Here is a 13,711-nt window from a genome sequence, read left to right on the forward strand (position 1 = left end):
AGTCAGAACGGACTTGATGGCACTTATCCTGATTATAAGAAGGCTGACTGCCGAAGAATTGATGCTTTTGAACTGTGGTGCTGGAGGAGACCCTTGAGAGTCCCCTGGACTGCAAGGAGAACAAACCTATCCATTTTGAAGGAAATCAACCCTGAGTGCTCACTGGAAAGACAGATCCTGAAGCTGAGGCTCCAATACTTTGGCCGTCTCATGAGAAGAGAAGAATCCTTGGAAAAGACCTTGATGTTGGGAAAGAGTGAATGCAAGAGGAGAAGGGGACGACAGAGGACGAGATGGATGGACAGTGTCATCGAAGCGACCAACATGAATTTGACCCAACTCCGGGAGGCAGTGGAAGACAGGAGGGCCTGGCGTGCTCTGGTCCATGGGGTCACGAAGAGTCGGACAGAACTCAATGACTAAACAACAACAATCCTGATTATAAATTTTGTGAATAAGGGAGCAGAAACTTTCCTAATCCATCCTAGCCAGATGTAGTGGCTATAGGAGCTGCCATTAAATGAAGACTCCAAGCTTAGAGAGGCAAATTGTGATGTGTTATTATTAGGCGGTACCTCAAGAGTTCAGCCAGCTTGCCCATACATTGCATTTTAATTGTGACATATGGCCTCTGAGACACTGAGTAACATGGTCATCTCCATATCAGCCAAGCTGAAGATTCAGTTTATTTTATTTATAATGGTGCCTCGCATTACGTTAATTTGTTCCAGCGAAATTGCTGTAGAGCGAAAACGTTGTAAAGCGAAATAAAAAAGCCCATTGAAATGCATTGAAACCCGTTCGATGCGTTCCAATGGGCTGAAAACTCACCGTCCAGCGAAGATCTTCCATAGGGGTGGCCATTTTCAGTGCCTGTGCAGTGAGGAATCCGTCCCTAAGCACAGCGGGGGACATTTTCTTCAGCCGGTGGCCATTTTGAAACCCGGCAATCAGCTGTTTTTGATCGTCATAAAGCGAAAATCGGTTCCTGATGCAGGGAACCGATCATCGCAAAGCAGAAAACCCCCATTCAAACCATCGTTTTGCGATTGCAAAAGCAGTTGCAAAAACCTCACCGTCAAGCGGATTCGTCGTTAAACGGGGTAATCATAAAGTGGGGCACAACTGTATTTAAAATATTTACAGCCGATCTTTCTCCTCAAGAAGACCTAAGGTGGCTTACAGTCGGAAAACAAACAACAGTGAACCACCTTTTTTTTAAAGGAGCAGTCTCATTTTAGCAACCTGCTCTTAGTCTACCACTTACTGAGAAAAAGTCATTCTTAAGATCGACATGTTTGCCTGTTTGCAGAAGAACAGCGAGCAGGGGACCATCCAGTGGAAGGGAGTTCCACAGTTTAGGTGGTTTTCCAAGGGAAAAAATAATTGTCGAGTTAGACAGTTATGGTATTACCCAGTGTTTGAAGGAAGATGCGGGCCTCAGTAATGGTCTGTGATCGCTGTGAAGGTTTGGGTGGTGGTTCTTGTTCTGGATTTGACACCTTGGCTAAATGTCTGAGGTTGACAGGGACAGGCAGAAGGCAGAACTGGACTTACGGGTGTATTCTCGAATGATGTGGAGCAAACTGGCAAGCATTTTCGAGCTACATTTGCCACATAATCATCGAGCGTAAGGAAACATTCAAGTTGACGTCAGAAGGGTTGACGCTACATCGTTGCAAAGGATTTATGACCATTAAAATATTGAGAAATCTTTATAAAATGGATTTGTTCATTAACTTGCTAACCTCTTAAACTAAGTAATTCATTGCCTGCCAAAGTTTTTTTTAAAGGCTGGTAGACAAATAATGTTGATTCGTACTCCAACTTTTAAGGCCCGTGCATTAAAATGTCGTACAGCCTTGTCACAGTATCATTCCTACGCTATTTGTCAGATCGATTATTCCAGCAGATCCCACTTAATGATTTTCGCCTGCTTGTAAGGATCCCCGCCGTTCATTCTTGCGACTGGCAGAAACAATAAACGGGCGCCCTCTAATTGATCGAGGGGTATCTTCGACCTATCTGTGCCAGCCGAAATGTGGGTCAAATCACGGAGTTATTTTCAGAAACACAAGTTTGCTGCCCACAGTGACAGTCTCATGAGAGGTAGAACATCTGTAATGATTCAAGAAATGTGTTTTCTTAAAGGTGTTTGGCCACCAACAGTGCTGATCATCAACTTCCAAGGTGTGATACCTCTCTCCAGATGATCATAACACACAGCATCTTTCTCCTTGCGCTTTACAGAGATATGTGTGGGAGAAAGAATGAAAATTTTCCATTGCTTACAGTTGTGGACCGATCCACAAACAACCAGACTTCCAACAGACTAAAGAGAAGGAAAGGGAACACGCAGCAGAGAGGCGGGGCTCTCTTTTGAGTTCAGAGGCAGGAGGGAACGATTGGCTAGTGCTGGACAGATTGACAGTCACCCCAGCCAAACTTACTAAAGGCAGCATGCAAGGTTGTAAAAACTCCAACAGCTTTTAGGACCCATTCCTTCATTTTCATCAAGAGCAATTAAGGGCATCAAAACACCGCTGTTTTTCTTTCATCTCACCGTCTTATCTGTAAATACCTTTTGTATATCAGATACCCGTATCTTTACCTAATGGGACCTCCATCTGTGACAGACAAAATGGCTCAGTAGTGAGCGAAGACAGCTTTTCACAAGCTCCCCGTTGGCTGACATGTGTTTTTCTACCAGCACCTGGGAGACTCGGGTGTTTGTGAAAGGACAGATCTTCCCCTGTGGCTGATTTTCGAGACTCATGGGTTGCTTTGAGATTCCGCTATCTTGGAAAGCAGAAGTAAAGAGAGGGAGAGGAAAATGTGTTTCTATCAAGTCAGCTGGAAAAGCTTTAGGATCCCAGCTGTTTACTTAGGATTATTTCAGTGCTACGGGCCTCTGTTGCTACGGAGAGTAATAACCAGCAAGCTGAGAGTCGCTGTTAAATCTGTTGAGCTCGGAGTTTTTTCTTGCATGGCTGTGAACAACACATGAATGCCTAGAGTCAGAATAATCAGGCCATTCGGGTTTGTTTGTTTTTTTGCTTTTTTCATATAATGTTTTTCATGTAATGGCCTGAATCCTGTCACTTAGATAGGCACAACATCAAGCAAGGGCCGCAGAACGTTGCTGCTAGTTAAGAACCCAACGTTCGCATTCCTTGTCGGACGCCAGTCCCGTGACTTGACACGTGACAGGGAGTACAAACCTCGACTTCTTAAAAAGCGATTCACTCCCGCAGTTTATGCTTTTTGGTCGCTGCCTCTGCCTTGTGCAAATAACAAAATTCAGGCGGATGAAAAAGAAACGCATTAAGGTTCGCAAATACTCTGGAAATAGTCACAGCATTTAATATGTAGTATATCAACAGTGGGGAAGTTTCAGGGGGGCTATACCAAGCACTGTCTCCACTAAAAGAAAGAAAGAAAGAAAGAAAGAAAGAAAGAAAGAAAGAAAGAAAGAAAGAAAGAAAGAAAGAAAGAAAATAGAAGAAAGTTGGTGGAAGTGGATTTTTACATTTTTAAAGGTCTTAGGGAGTTGGCCTATTCAAGAGATGACTGGCTTACTTGTGGCAATTCACGTCCAATTCTCTTTTTTCTTTACTTTTTCTTCCGCAAAAAATTAATTTGGGCTGAATTTTTCATGCCAGGAGACGTGGAAACAAAAAGCAGTGTCAGATTTCCACCCTACAGGATGCCCCGATTCATTTTAAAGACATCTTGGGACCCCTCTTCGTCTGTCTACTCGCCAGAGGCGAGCTGAAATTCCTTGTGGGTAAAGAAGCAAGCTGTCAGCGAAAAGCTGAATTGTTCTTTTTTCCCCCTCTTCTGCATCCTCCCTGATGCTTGGTTTAGCTGTGGCAGAAAGAGAGATTCTTTTTTCTTCATAACGACACGGAAGAGGGAGGGAGGACTCCCCTCAAAAAAAACTCTTTTGAGGAGGTTTGACTGGTTGCTGACAGTACGATATTTTTGGCACCAGGTCTGGGTGTTTTTATTTGCCTTAATCATTGTAAATTAATTTTATTGCCTTTATAGACTTCATAATTTAACAGCTTTATGGTCATATAAAGAACAAGGTGTCGTTTTTACTGTGCACTGCCCTGGAATCCATCAGGATGAAGGGTGGGTTTGGAGATGCATTAAAATATAAATAAGCAAACGAATAAATTGTTTTCTTCCTTGCATGTGCGTTTCTTCCCTGCTCTTTTCTTCCCCTGCCCAGGTTCCTGCAATTTCACACTTTCTATAATTCTGCAATTCCACATTTAAGTCTGATTAAGTCTCAGACCTTGGTTCTCCAGATGTTTGGGGTGTCCCTTCTTCAGAGGTCTGAGCCGGCAGGCCAGTTCTAGGAACTGAAATTAAAAAAAAAACATCTGGGGGACCAAAGACTGAAAATCACCACCTTGTGGGAAAGCACCCCGAAGCTGTTAGACAACCACAAGAAGAAAATCGTAGCCCATTGAATTGAGAGCGACGTTTGATTCTGTTCATTTGGGCCTGGATAGAAACAGTGGTTTCCTGCCCTGATTCAGGTATTAATTTACTCTTAATGTTTACAATGAGTCTGTCATTCTCACCTGATACTTCTGTTGAGGGGTGTTAGCGGGGTTACTTCTGCTTAAATTTAAGGCCTAATTAAATGATCAGCGACAGCCCTTTTTGCTTGCCATTGTTATTTCATTTCACCTTTTATGGTTTTATCCCACTGTCCCTGTGTCAGAAGTACTCTCCCATCCAGATGAGGAAAGAATTTAATCAACCTGGTGAAGTTTATTCTAATAAACAAAACTTTGAGGCCTAACACTATTTGTTCGCTCGGTAGCATCTTAAACTCTTAAGGGAGGGGTTCCTAACCTTGGTTCCCCAGATGTTCTTGGACTGCAACTCCCAGAAATCCTGGCCAGCCCAGCTCATGGTGAAGGGTTCTGGGAGTTTTAGTCCAAGAACATCTTGGGGACCCAAGGTTGGGAGCCACTACTAAGGCCTCCATCCAAGTGTTAATCGACTGGAGTAGATCTGTTGAGTTATGAGTCAACACTTAACTAAATCTTCTTGGTTCATTGGTTGAAATCCAGTCGTAAGCAAGCAACCAGAGAGAGATAGTAAGAGACATAGCTACAGACCATCCTTGTTGACTCAGCTGATTCGCTCCTTGCCCTTGGAGGGATAAAATCATATCTTTTTCTCTCCTCAGAGCTCCCTTCATCGGAACACTTAAGCGTGGCCGATGCGACGTGGTTGGCACTCAACGTCGTCTCCGGAGGGGGCAGCTTCTCCAGCTCCCAGCCCATCGGGGTCACTAAGATTGCCAAATCAGTGATTGCACCATTGGCTGATCAGAACATCTCAGTATTCATGCTTTCCACCTATCAGACAGACTTCATCTTGGTAAGAAAAAATTTCTAGGAAATCATGTTCTCTCCATAAAGAATCGGGTCTGAACGACAACAGCTGACCATTTCTGAGTTGGTAACTTCCAGATGTTTTGGCTTCCAGGTCTCCTTGGCCTGAGTCAGCATGGCCAGCGATTCCAGAATCAGGACCTTAGATTATAGAATCCTAGAACTGTACCTCTTCAAAGGACCTCAGAGGTCATCAACTCCCTGCTGAAGCAGGAGATCCAGAGATTCAGCACCCCTGAAAATCTAACTTCTGTTTAAACACCTCCAACAAAGGAGAGTCCATCATGCCAAGGATTTCATGTGTTGATGCTAATTCTTATATCTGGTATATTTGGTACCTGGTAGATGGTGGGGATGCTATAGATGTAATATATCTTGACTTCAGCAAAGCTTTTGAAAAAGTGTCCCATGAAATTCTGATTAGCAAGCTAACTAGGTGTGGGCTGGACACCACAACTATCAGGTGAATGCATGGATGGTTAAAGAATTGTGCTCAGAGGGTGCTTATCAATGGCTCCTTCTCAAATTGAGAGGAGGTAACAAGTGAGGTGTCACACTAACAAGATATATTTACCCAGAAGTACATTTTCCCTGCCATGCTCAGATACGTGAAAGGGACCTTCCTTTTGTGATGCACACACTGGCCTCTGAGTTCACCATCCTCCGGGTCGTCAATGGCGAGACGGTGGCGGCCGACAGCCTCGGAATAACGAACGGATTTATGAAGCCAAAACTGGGTAGGTGCTTTCTGGCCATCCCATTCTAACTTGGCTTAGAGACAGCCCATGGGACAGGTTTGTTTCTATCTTGCCTTGAGAGCTCAGTGGCTTAGGTCTCTGGCTGTGGAGCCAGAGGTTGGGAGTTCGATTCCCCATGGGGCTTTCAAAAAAGAAGAGCCAACCTGGATGCCCTTGGGCAAGCTGCACAGTCCCAGGGCGCCCCCAGAAGAATGGAATCGGAAACCACTTATTATTCCCTGCCTGGAAAGCCCTGGGAAAGGGGTTATGATAAGTCAAGATCCAACAGGCTTGGAAAACATGGCTCCATGTAGTTGTGAGCCTTGGGCCTAATCTTAATCTTAGACATGAACCTTCTTGTCTTTCCTGAAGCCATTGACTAAATCACCAAATTATTATAGCTATAGCAGCATTAATTTCAGACCGAGGGAAGAAGGAAGGTGGTTAGAAGACAGAAGAAGAGAAAATGTAGAGTGGGCTTCCTGCATCGCCTTTTTAAGAAGAAATCAAAGAGTATTATGCCATTGCCCTTTTAAAACCCCTCTCTCACTCCCTTCCCAGTGGATGTATTAAGAAGCCACTAGGAACTTTGATTGGGGGGTGAATAAAAATAAGGCACAGCAGACTGCTGCTGGTATCCTTCCATCCTGCCTGCAGCATTTATGCGATGACATGGCCTTCATGTTTGCATTTCTTCATTTACAGGAATGAGTTCTTCACAAAGAACTGGAAATGCACAAATACCAGCAGAGACTCAGATAGGGGTCACATCAGAATGTCACCAAAAGAGCACAGGATGGGTCAGATCCTAATTTGGGCACAGAGAAAGTCAGAGGGTCTCTGCATATCCCTAGTTGCAGCTGATTCTTCTCCTTGATTGGCTAGTTTTCTAAATGCAGGCAGTATGTTTGTTGTGAATCGAAAAAAGTTCAGCAGCCCTTTGGCAGTCTGTAAAATGGTATAGCCAGGACACTAGCTTTTCCATTTTCAGTAAGAGCAAATCCTCCAGTCTTTTTCTCCATCTTCCTTTCAGTTCAGAGGCCTGTCATCCACCCCCTTTCCAGTCCGAGTAACATGTTCTGCGTCACCAGCCTGGATCCTGATACCCTTCCTTCTGTCGCTACGCTCCTCATGGATGTCATGTTTTACTCCAATGGGTACGTTCAAAGTACGACCACATTTCTACGGCTCGCCCAAATCCTATTCCCTGTGTACACTGGTGTAAAAACAAATGGGGTACAGTAAATCCCGGTGGCAAATGGCTGCTAGTGAAGTCAACGCTTGTATTTCTCCGCACGCACCAGTCTTGTGACTCGACATGTACAGGGAATACAAGCTTTTGCTTCTCAACGAGCGGAAATTTGCTACTGAAACTTATGCCGTTTGAGTTACACCAGCTTAAATAATTGGATCCTGGCCATTCTTTATCAGCTTCAAAATATATTTTAAAAATCCTACTATAGAACTTGCATGGACTGTCATGGAAGAAAGTAGTACGTAGCATCATCAGCGTATGCAAAAGTCTTAATTCATGTCTGGGAGTATCTGCGCCAGTTTAAATAAGTCTCCATTGCTCTTGCCTCTATTTTTTTCCTCTCTCTCCCGCAGAGTAAAAGATTCTGTGGCAGCCAATGAAGATTCTGGCCACATTCGCTTTTTCTCGTTTTCACTCATCGAGGGTTATATTTCTCTGGTGATGGATGTCCAGACGCAGAAAAGGTGAGGTTTGGCGCTATCTTCGTAAATCCTTTTCTCGTGACCTCTGGAGTGCTTTGCTGGGAGTTTTCACGCACCATCATCATCAAAAAGCAAATCAAGGGGCTGGGGGGGGGGAACCATTTCCTCAAAAAATTTTGGACCCAAAAAGAATGGCTGCCGCTCCCGGTGACTTCCAGGAGCAGCAAATTCTCCTTGAAAAGAACATCCAGATATATTAGTGTCTTGTTCCTTCCACCAAACAAAGAAGCAAACAAACAAAAAGGATTCATGTTTTTAAGAGGTGAAAACTGAGATATGAGACTCTCCGAAATTTCCATCTCGGGGTTAAACCATCCTTCCACCCCAGAGGTATATTCGTTCAGGACAAATTTTTGAACCCAAACTAAATTTCTGAAACAACTCCAGGGATTTTTGGCTCTGGGTCCTTAAGGCGCGGGGTTGTTGTGCCCCTTTCCAAAATACGTTGAATTTTATTTTATTTCTCTCTCATTTCCCCCCTCAGGTTTCCAAATAATTTGTTGTTTACAAGCGCGTCGGGAGAACTCTGGAAGATGGTTCGCATCGGTGGGCAGCCCCTCGGTTTTGGTATGTTTCCATCGCAGTGGTCGGCCACTAGCATCCTCCGGGCCAAATCCCACCCTCCTGGTTGTTGCAAATAAATATCAACCCCTTCTCGCTTCTCTTTCGGCTCACCCTTCTGTTGCTAGAATGCTACCTGTAGTTGGTGCAACACGTAGTACCTTCCGAAGGTGTTCAGGAACAACAGTGCATGTCACACAAGCTGCATATGACAAGCCTTTTATTCCATTTATTTATTCACCTATTCCCAGTTTGAAGGGCAGAATGAAACCCTTCTCAATTCCTGTCATTTCCATGGGTCTGTTCTTGTTCTTTTTTCTCTATGGTGTTGTATTTCAAAACGGCCACGCATTCGGTAAAAGTGCGTATTTCACAGGGCACCGGAGTGCCTTTGGGCTGCCACCATTTTTTTCCCAGAATGCCCTTGGCAACTGCTATTTTGAATTCGGGGGTGTGTGTGAAGATACAGCTGCCACTTTCGTTTCCCAGAATGCTTTTAAGTGGCCGAAGCTATTATTGCATTTATTTATTTTTTTAATCGTAAGCACTTTCTGCTTGCGTACAAACCTTGGAGGATTGAAAGAAGCATAACACACCCATTTATTTATATTCCCAGCCTTCCTTTCTTCTCAATGAGTGAAAAAATACGCTCAGTCCTTTTTTTCCCCCAGGCTTGGCACAAAGAGCCTGTGGAACAGCTTAGAGAAAATCTGTTTGGCCCAGATTTTCCATTTGCTGCTAAACGAAGCTCTGTGCTCGTTGAACAGCTTTGTTTCTGTCTTCTGGGCCAGCCAGAGCTTCTACAAAAAATCTTCGTAAGCAGCTCTCTCTTTATCACAGCAGCAAAGGATGATGGCGGCCAGATCACATATAGTCGTGCCCTGCTTAACGATTATCCCGCATTATGACAAATCCACTTTATGACTGTTTTTGCAATCGCAATTGTGATCACAAAACAATGTTTTAAATGGGTTTTTTTCACTTTGCAAAGATAGGTTCCCTGCTTCGGGAACCGATTCTTCGCATTACGACGATCGAAACAGCTGATCACGGGTTTTCAAAATGGCCACCGGGTGCTCAAAATGGCTCCCTGCTGTGCTTAGGGACGGATTCCTCGCTATACAGGCACTGAAAATGCCCGCCATATGGAGGATCTTCGCTGGACAGTGAGTTTTTAGCCCATTGAAACGCATTAACTAGGTTTTAATGCGTTTCAATGGGTTTTTTATTTTCGCTTTATAACGTTTTTGCTTTACAGCGATTTTGCTGGAACAAATTAATGTCGTTAAGCGAGGCACCACTGTATTGGGATTGACATGGAGTTTCAAGGATCTGTCATCCCCCCCCCCCCCCAAATACTGATTTTCTCTATCCCTCCATGCTTCCTAGATGAATGTGGAATCGTGGCACAGATTTCTGAGCCTTTGGCTGCTGCCGATATCCCAGCCTATTACATCAGTACTTTTAAGTTTGATCATGCACTGGTAAGTATGACCCCCGTGTCCCCCCCAAAAAACACCCTTGTCATTTCTCAGAGGCCAAACCCCTTTGCCTGTGACATCATCAATAGGTGATTTCTTGGGTTGACCATGAATTTGTTACCCCCTTTAAATTCTAAAAAGGTTTAAATGCATCTCCTAAGAGTTATGGCCAATGACTGGATTGGAAAATATCCTGGTACTTAGGGTCGAAAATCCTCCACCACAATATGGCACCCCAGATCTTCTGTGAACTGAATATTAGCCTTCAGTCTGAAAGAGGTTTTTTGTGTTTTCCTAATGAAAAGTATCTGGATTTTTGGAGCTTCAGGCCTACATTGACTGACCTTCTCCATTCTTGGTGTTCCACCTATCAGGTGGACACCAAAATGTGGCTCACCTGGGAGAGCGAGGCCTAGCTCCATCCAAACTTCCTGCTCAGAAAGGAAGCTCCCAGCTAACACCAGGGCAAGAACAGGAAGCTAGGCCTAGCTAAGGCTTCCAGTTGAGGACTTTCTCCCAGGTTCACCGCACTTAGGTGTTCTTAAGGAAGGTAGGACTCCCAGAATGCAGAATTAGGGTACCCTGTTTCCCCGAAAAGACCTAGCCTGAAAATAAGCCTGAGTAGGATTTTTCAGGATGCTCGTCATATAAGCCCTACCCCAAAAATAAGCCCCAGTTAAGTGAAACCCCAGCCCTCGTGCAGCAACCAGAAGACGACATTGACTGCATTTGAATAAATGTAGATTGTTGTACATGAAAAAATAAAAAATAAAACATTGCCTAAATATAAGCCCTAATGCATGTTTTGGAGCAAAACTTAATACAAGACCCTGTCTTATAGGCCGGAAAAAATTAAAAACCCCATCACCTGAACAAGTCAATGTCTTTCTCACACTCTGGCAGGCAGAATCAATCTTCATGGTAGTCATTAACTTTCCCATGATTATGTGGTAAGCTTTTTTCCACAGTATGACCTTCTAACCTGTTAAAAGCACTGGGGGGGGCGGGTTGGGGGAAATCAGTTCCCCCTCTCAATCATGTCTACTTCATTCTTTTCACTACTTCTCCGTCACCCTCTTCTCCAGCTTGGTTACCTCTTAATGTGTACACACAGCCATAAGCCAACATGATCTTAGATAGCAAAGGTCAAACGGTTGACTCCATTGGGTTTGTTTTGTTGAACATTTACCATACTGATAAGATAAGCCCATCAAGGTCTGTCTGAAAGCTAACAACACCCTGGTCTATTTCTCACTTGGGTGACAACAGCTTGGGGTCTGCACCCTTCAGGGGATGGCAGATGTTTCTTCAATGCATCTTCATCCAGAAATAATCCTCGTGCGGATAGAAACAGGAAGCATGGAAGAAAGTTTGGCTGGAACATCTCTTAAGAAGTGCTGGGCCAGAAATATATTTCTCAATGTATTCATTTTTTTAAAAAAAATGTTCCCATTTGATCGGAGAGAAAAGAAAGTCCTTTCAAAAATTCAACAAGGGGGTTGGACCCGATGATCCCTGGCTCTGCGGTTCTAAGACTTAACTGCTGGACAGCTCAGGGGTTTTAGATCTCTGGCTGTGGAGCCAGAAGGTTGGGAGTTCGATTCCCCCACGGGGCCTCCTGGGAGAAAGAGCCAGCCTGGGTAGCCTTGGGCAAGCTGCAGAGTCCCAGAGAAAGGGAATGGCAAACCACTTCTGAGCTGGCTGGATAGCTGAGTGAATTGGGTATCTAGCTGCAAAGCCCGAGATTAGGAGTTCGATTCCCTACTGGGCCTATAAGAAAAGAACCAGCCTGGGTGGCCTTGGGTAAGCTGCACAGTCCCAGAAGGGAATCGGAAGCCACTTCTGAGTACCCCATGCCTTGAAAACCCTGGAAAGAGTTGTTGTAAGTTGGAGCTGACTTGACAACTTGCTGCTGCTGCTATGATGATGATGATGATGATGATGATGATGATGATGATGATGATGATGATGATGATGATGATGATGATGATGATGATGATGATGGATTCCAATTAAGTAACTTGATCATCCCCCCCTTTTCTTCTTCTTTTTCTTTCCTTAACAGGTACCGGAAGAAAACATCAACGGTGTTATTAATGCTCTCCAACTTAGTCAAGCCGGAAAACATTAGAAAACCTTCTCGGAGGGGTAGCTGACTTGCGTTTTCCACAAAGAATTTTTCTCAGTATTTCCTGGGGGCTTTTTTGTGGGGGGGGGTGGGGGAAGAGGGGGGATTTTTTTAATTGTTATTAATATTACGACTCCAGAAGCGAGCGTGGGAGAAGCGTTGCTGTGCCATGAAGAAACCGAAGAGTCAAAAGACTGCTTGAATAGGCAGAGAAGTTCGGAGAGCTTTTAAAAGAATCATTTCTTTTAAAAAAACACACACACCCAACCAATCTTCATTGGAGAAATGGGGATGGCAAGGAAGAAATCGTGAGATTTATAAAACTGTGAAGGTTTTCTGACTTTCAACTCTTGAAGCAAAAAAAAAATGTAATCCTTATGCCATTTGATTTTTCCTTTCTTGCTTTTTTCCCCCCCACCCCTTTTCTGCCCGTTGTATTTTCGTTTCATGGGCTTAGGATGAATGAGCCGCGGGTCCAGTTTTCTCCCTTTTGCTCCTCCTGGAGACGAGAGCATCCAGAACCAGCGAGGGCAGAATTGGATGCGAGCTGCGTGGAATGATCCACCGGGGGGTCCCTGGACTAAAGAAACTGGCCAGTCTGGAAAAGCTTAGCGTTTACATCTGGAATCATAGCTTCTGGCTCCTCCAAGATGCCAAGATTTGAAACTGGTTTACACACTGGGGTTTTTAAGAGGACAGAACTCCCGAAGCATGGATCAGGCCACTCTTTACATCCCCATAATATGTTTCTGGCATGAGGCACTCCTGAAAGGAGGAAAGAGTCATGGGTCCATGGATGTGTTCCTGGAGCCCAGTTAAGTCTGGAACGGACTCCTAGCAATTCCGGACTGGCACGTGGGTGTGATTAAAAATGCAAATACTATTTTAACATGCATTTGGTAATCATTCCCCTCTTATTTGTCACTGGCCGGGCCTCCTCTAGAGCAGTGGTCCCCAACCTTGGGCCTCCAGATGTTCTTGGACTACAACTCCCAGAAGACTTACCACGTCTGCTGGCCAGGATTTCTGGGAGTTGAAGTCCAAGAACATCTGGAGGCCCAAGATTGGGGACCACTGCCCTAGAGCAAAGGTTCTCAAACTTTGGTTTCCAGATGTTCTCGGACTGCAACTCTCAGAAATCCCGGCCAGCCCGGCAAAGGGTGCAGGCTTCTGGGAATTGCAGTCCAAGAACATCTGGGGATCTCTGAGAACCACCAACCTAGAGTATTCTGCCCAGTTCTGGATTTCACTTTAAGAAGGATGCCAACAAACTGGAGCAAGTTCAGAGGGCAACATTTTTTTTAAAAAGGGTATGTTTAGCCTTGAGAAAAGAAGACAGAAGGGAGACAGGACAGCTCTATTCAAATAGAGCCTCGCTTAACAAGCACGCCATTTAACGACGAATCCGCATAGCGACACATTTTTTGCAATCGCTAATGCGATAGCATTGCGATGTTTTAGGTGGCAAAACATCGCACTGCGATGATCGGTAAGCATTTCACTTACTGATCTTTGCATTGCGATGTTTAGAAAACAGCTGATCAGCTGTTCCAAAATGGCCGCCGGGTGCAGAAAATGGCCACCCGCAGCGTTTCCGCGCCCTGCCCTTGCTTACTGAGGTGGTGAAAATGGCGACTGGATGGGGAA

At 44.6% G+C, this 13,711-nt stretch overlaps 1 protein-coding gene across 1 annotated transcript in view; it reads left to right on the top strand.

Moving 5' to 3' along the window:
* The window catches only part of CASTOR2 (cytosolic arginine sensor for mTORC1 subunit 2), a 48,463-nt gene extending 36,021 nt beyond the window's left edge, over positions 1-12,442 (top strand). The window contains exons 3-9 of the mRNA XM_072978439.2: positions 5,213-5,406; positions 6,025-6,157; positions 7,191-7,314; positions 7,766-7,876; positions 8,379-8,461; positions 9,845-9,939; positions 12,002-12,442. Coding sequence (XP_072834540.1) covers positions 5,213-5,406; positions 6,025-6,157; positions 7,191-7,314; positions 7,766-7,876; positions 8,379-8,461; positions 9,845-9,939; positions 12,002-12,067 — 806 coding nt within the window. The 3' untranslated portion in view covers positions 12,068-12,442. The remainder of the gene's footprint in view (positions 1-5,212; positions 5,407-6,024; positions 6,158-7,190; positions 7,315-7,765; positions 7,877-8,378; positions 8,462-9,844; positions 9,940-12,001) is intronic.
* Positions 12,443-13,711: the final 1,269 nt, after the last annotated feature.

This window comes from Pogona vitticeps, chromosome 7 (genome assembly GCF_051106095.1).
Source record: "Pogona vitticeps strain Pit_001003342236 chromosome 7, PviZW2.1, whole genome shotgun sequence".
In the NCBI taxonomy this organism is placed as follows: Eukaryota; Metazoa; Chordata; class Lepidosauria; order Squamata; family Agamidae; genus Pogona; species Pogona vitticeps.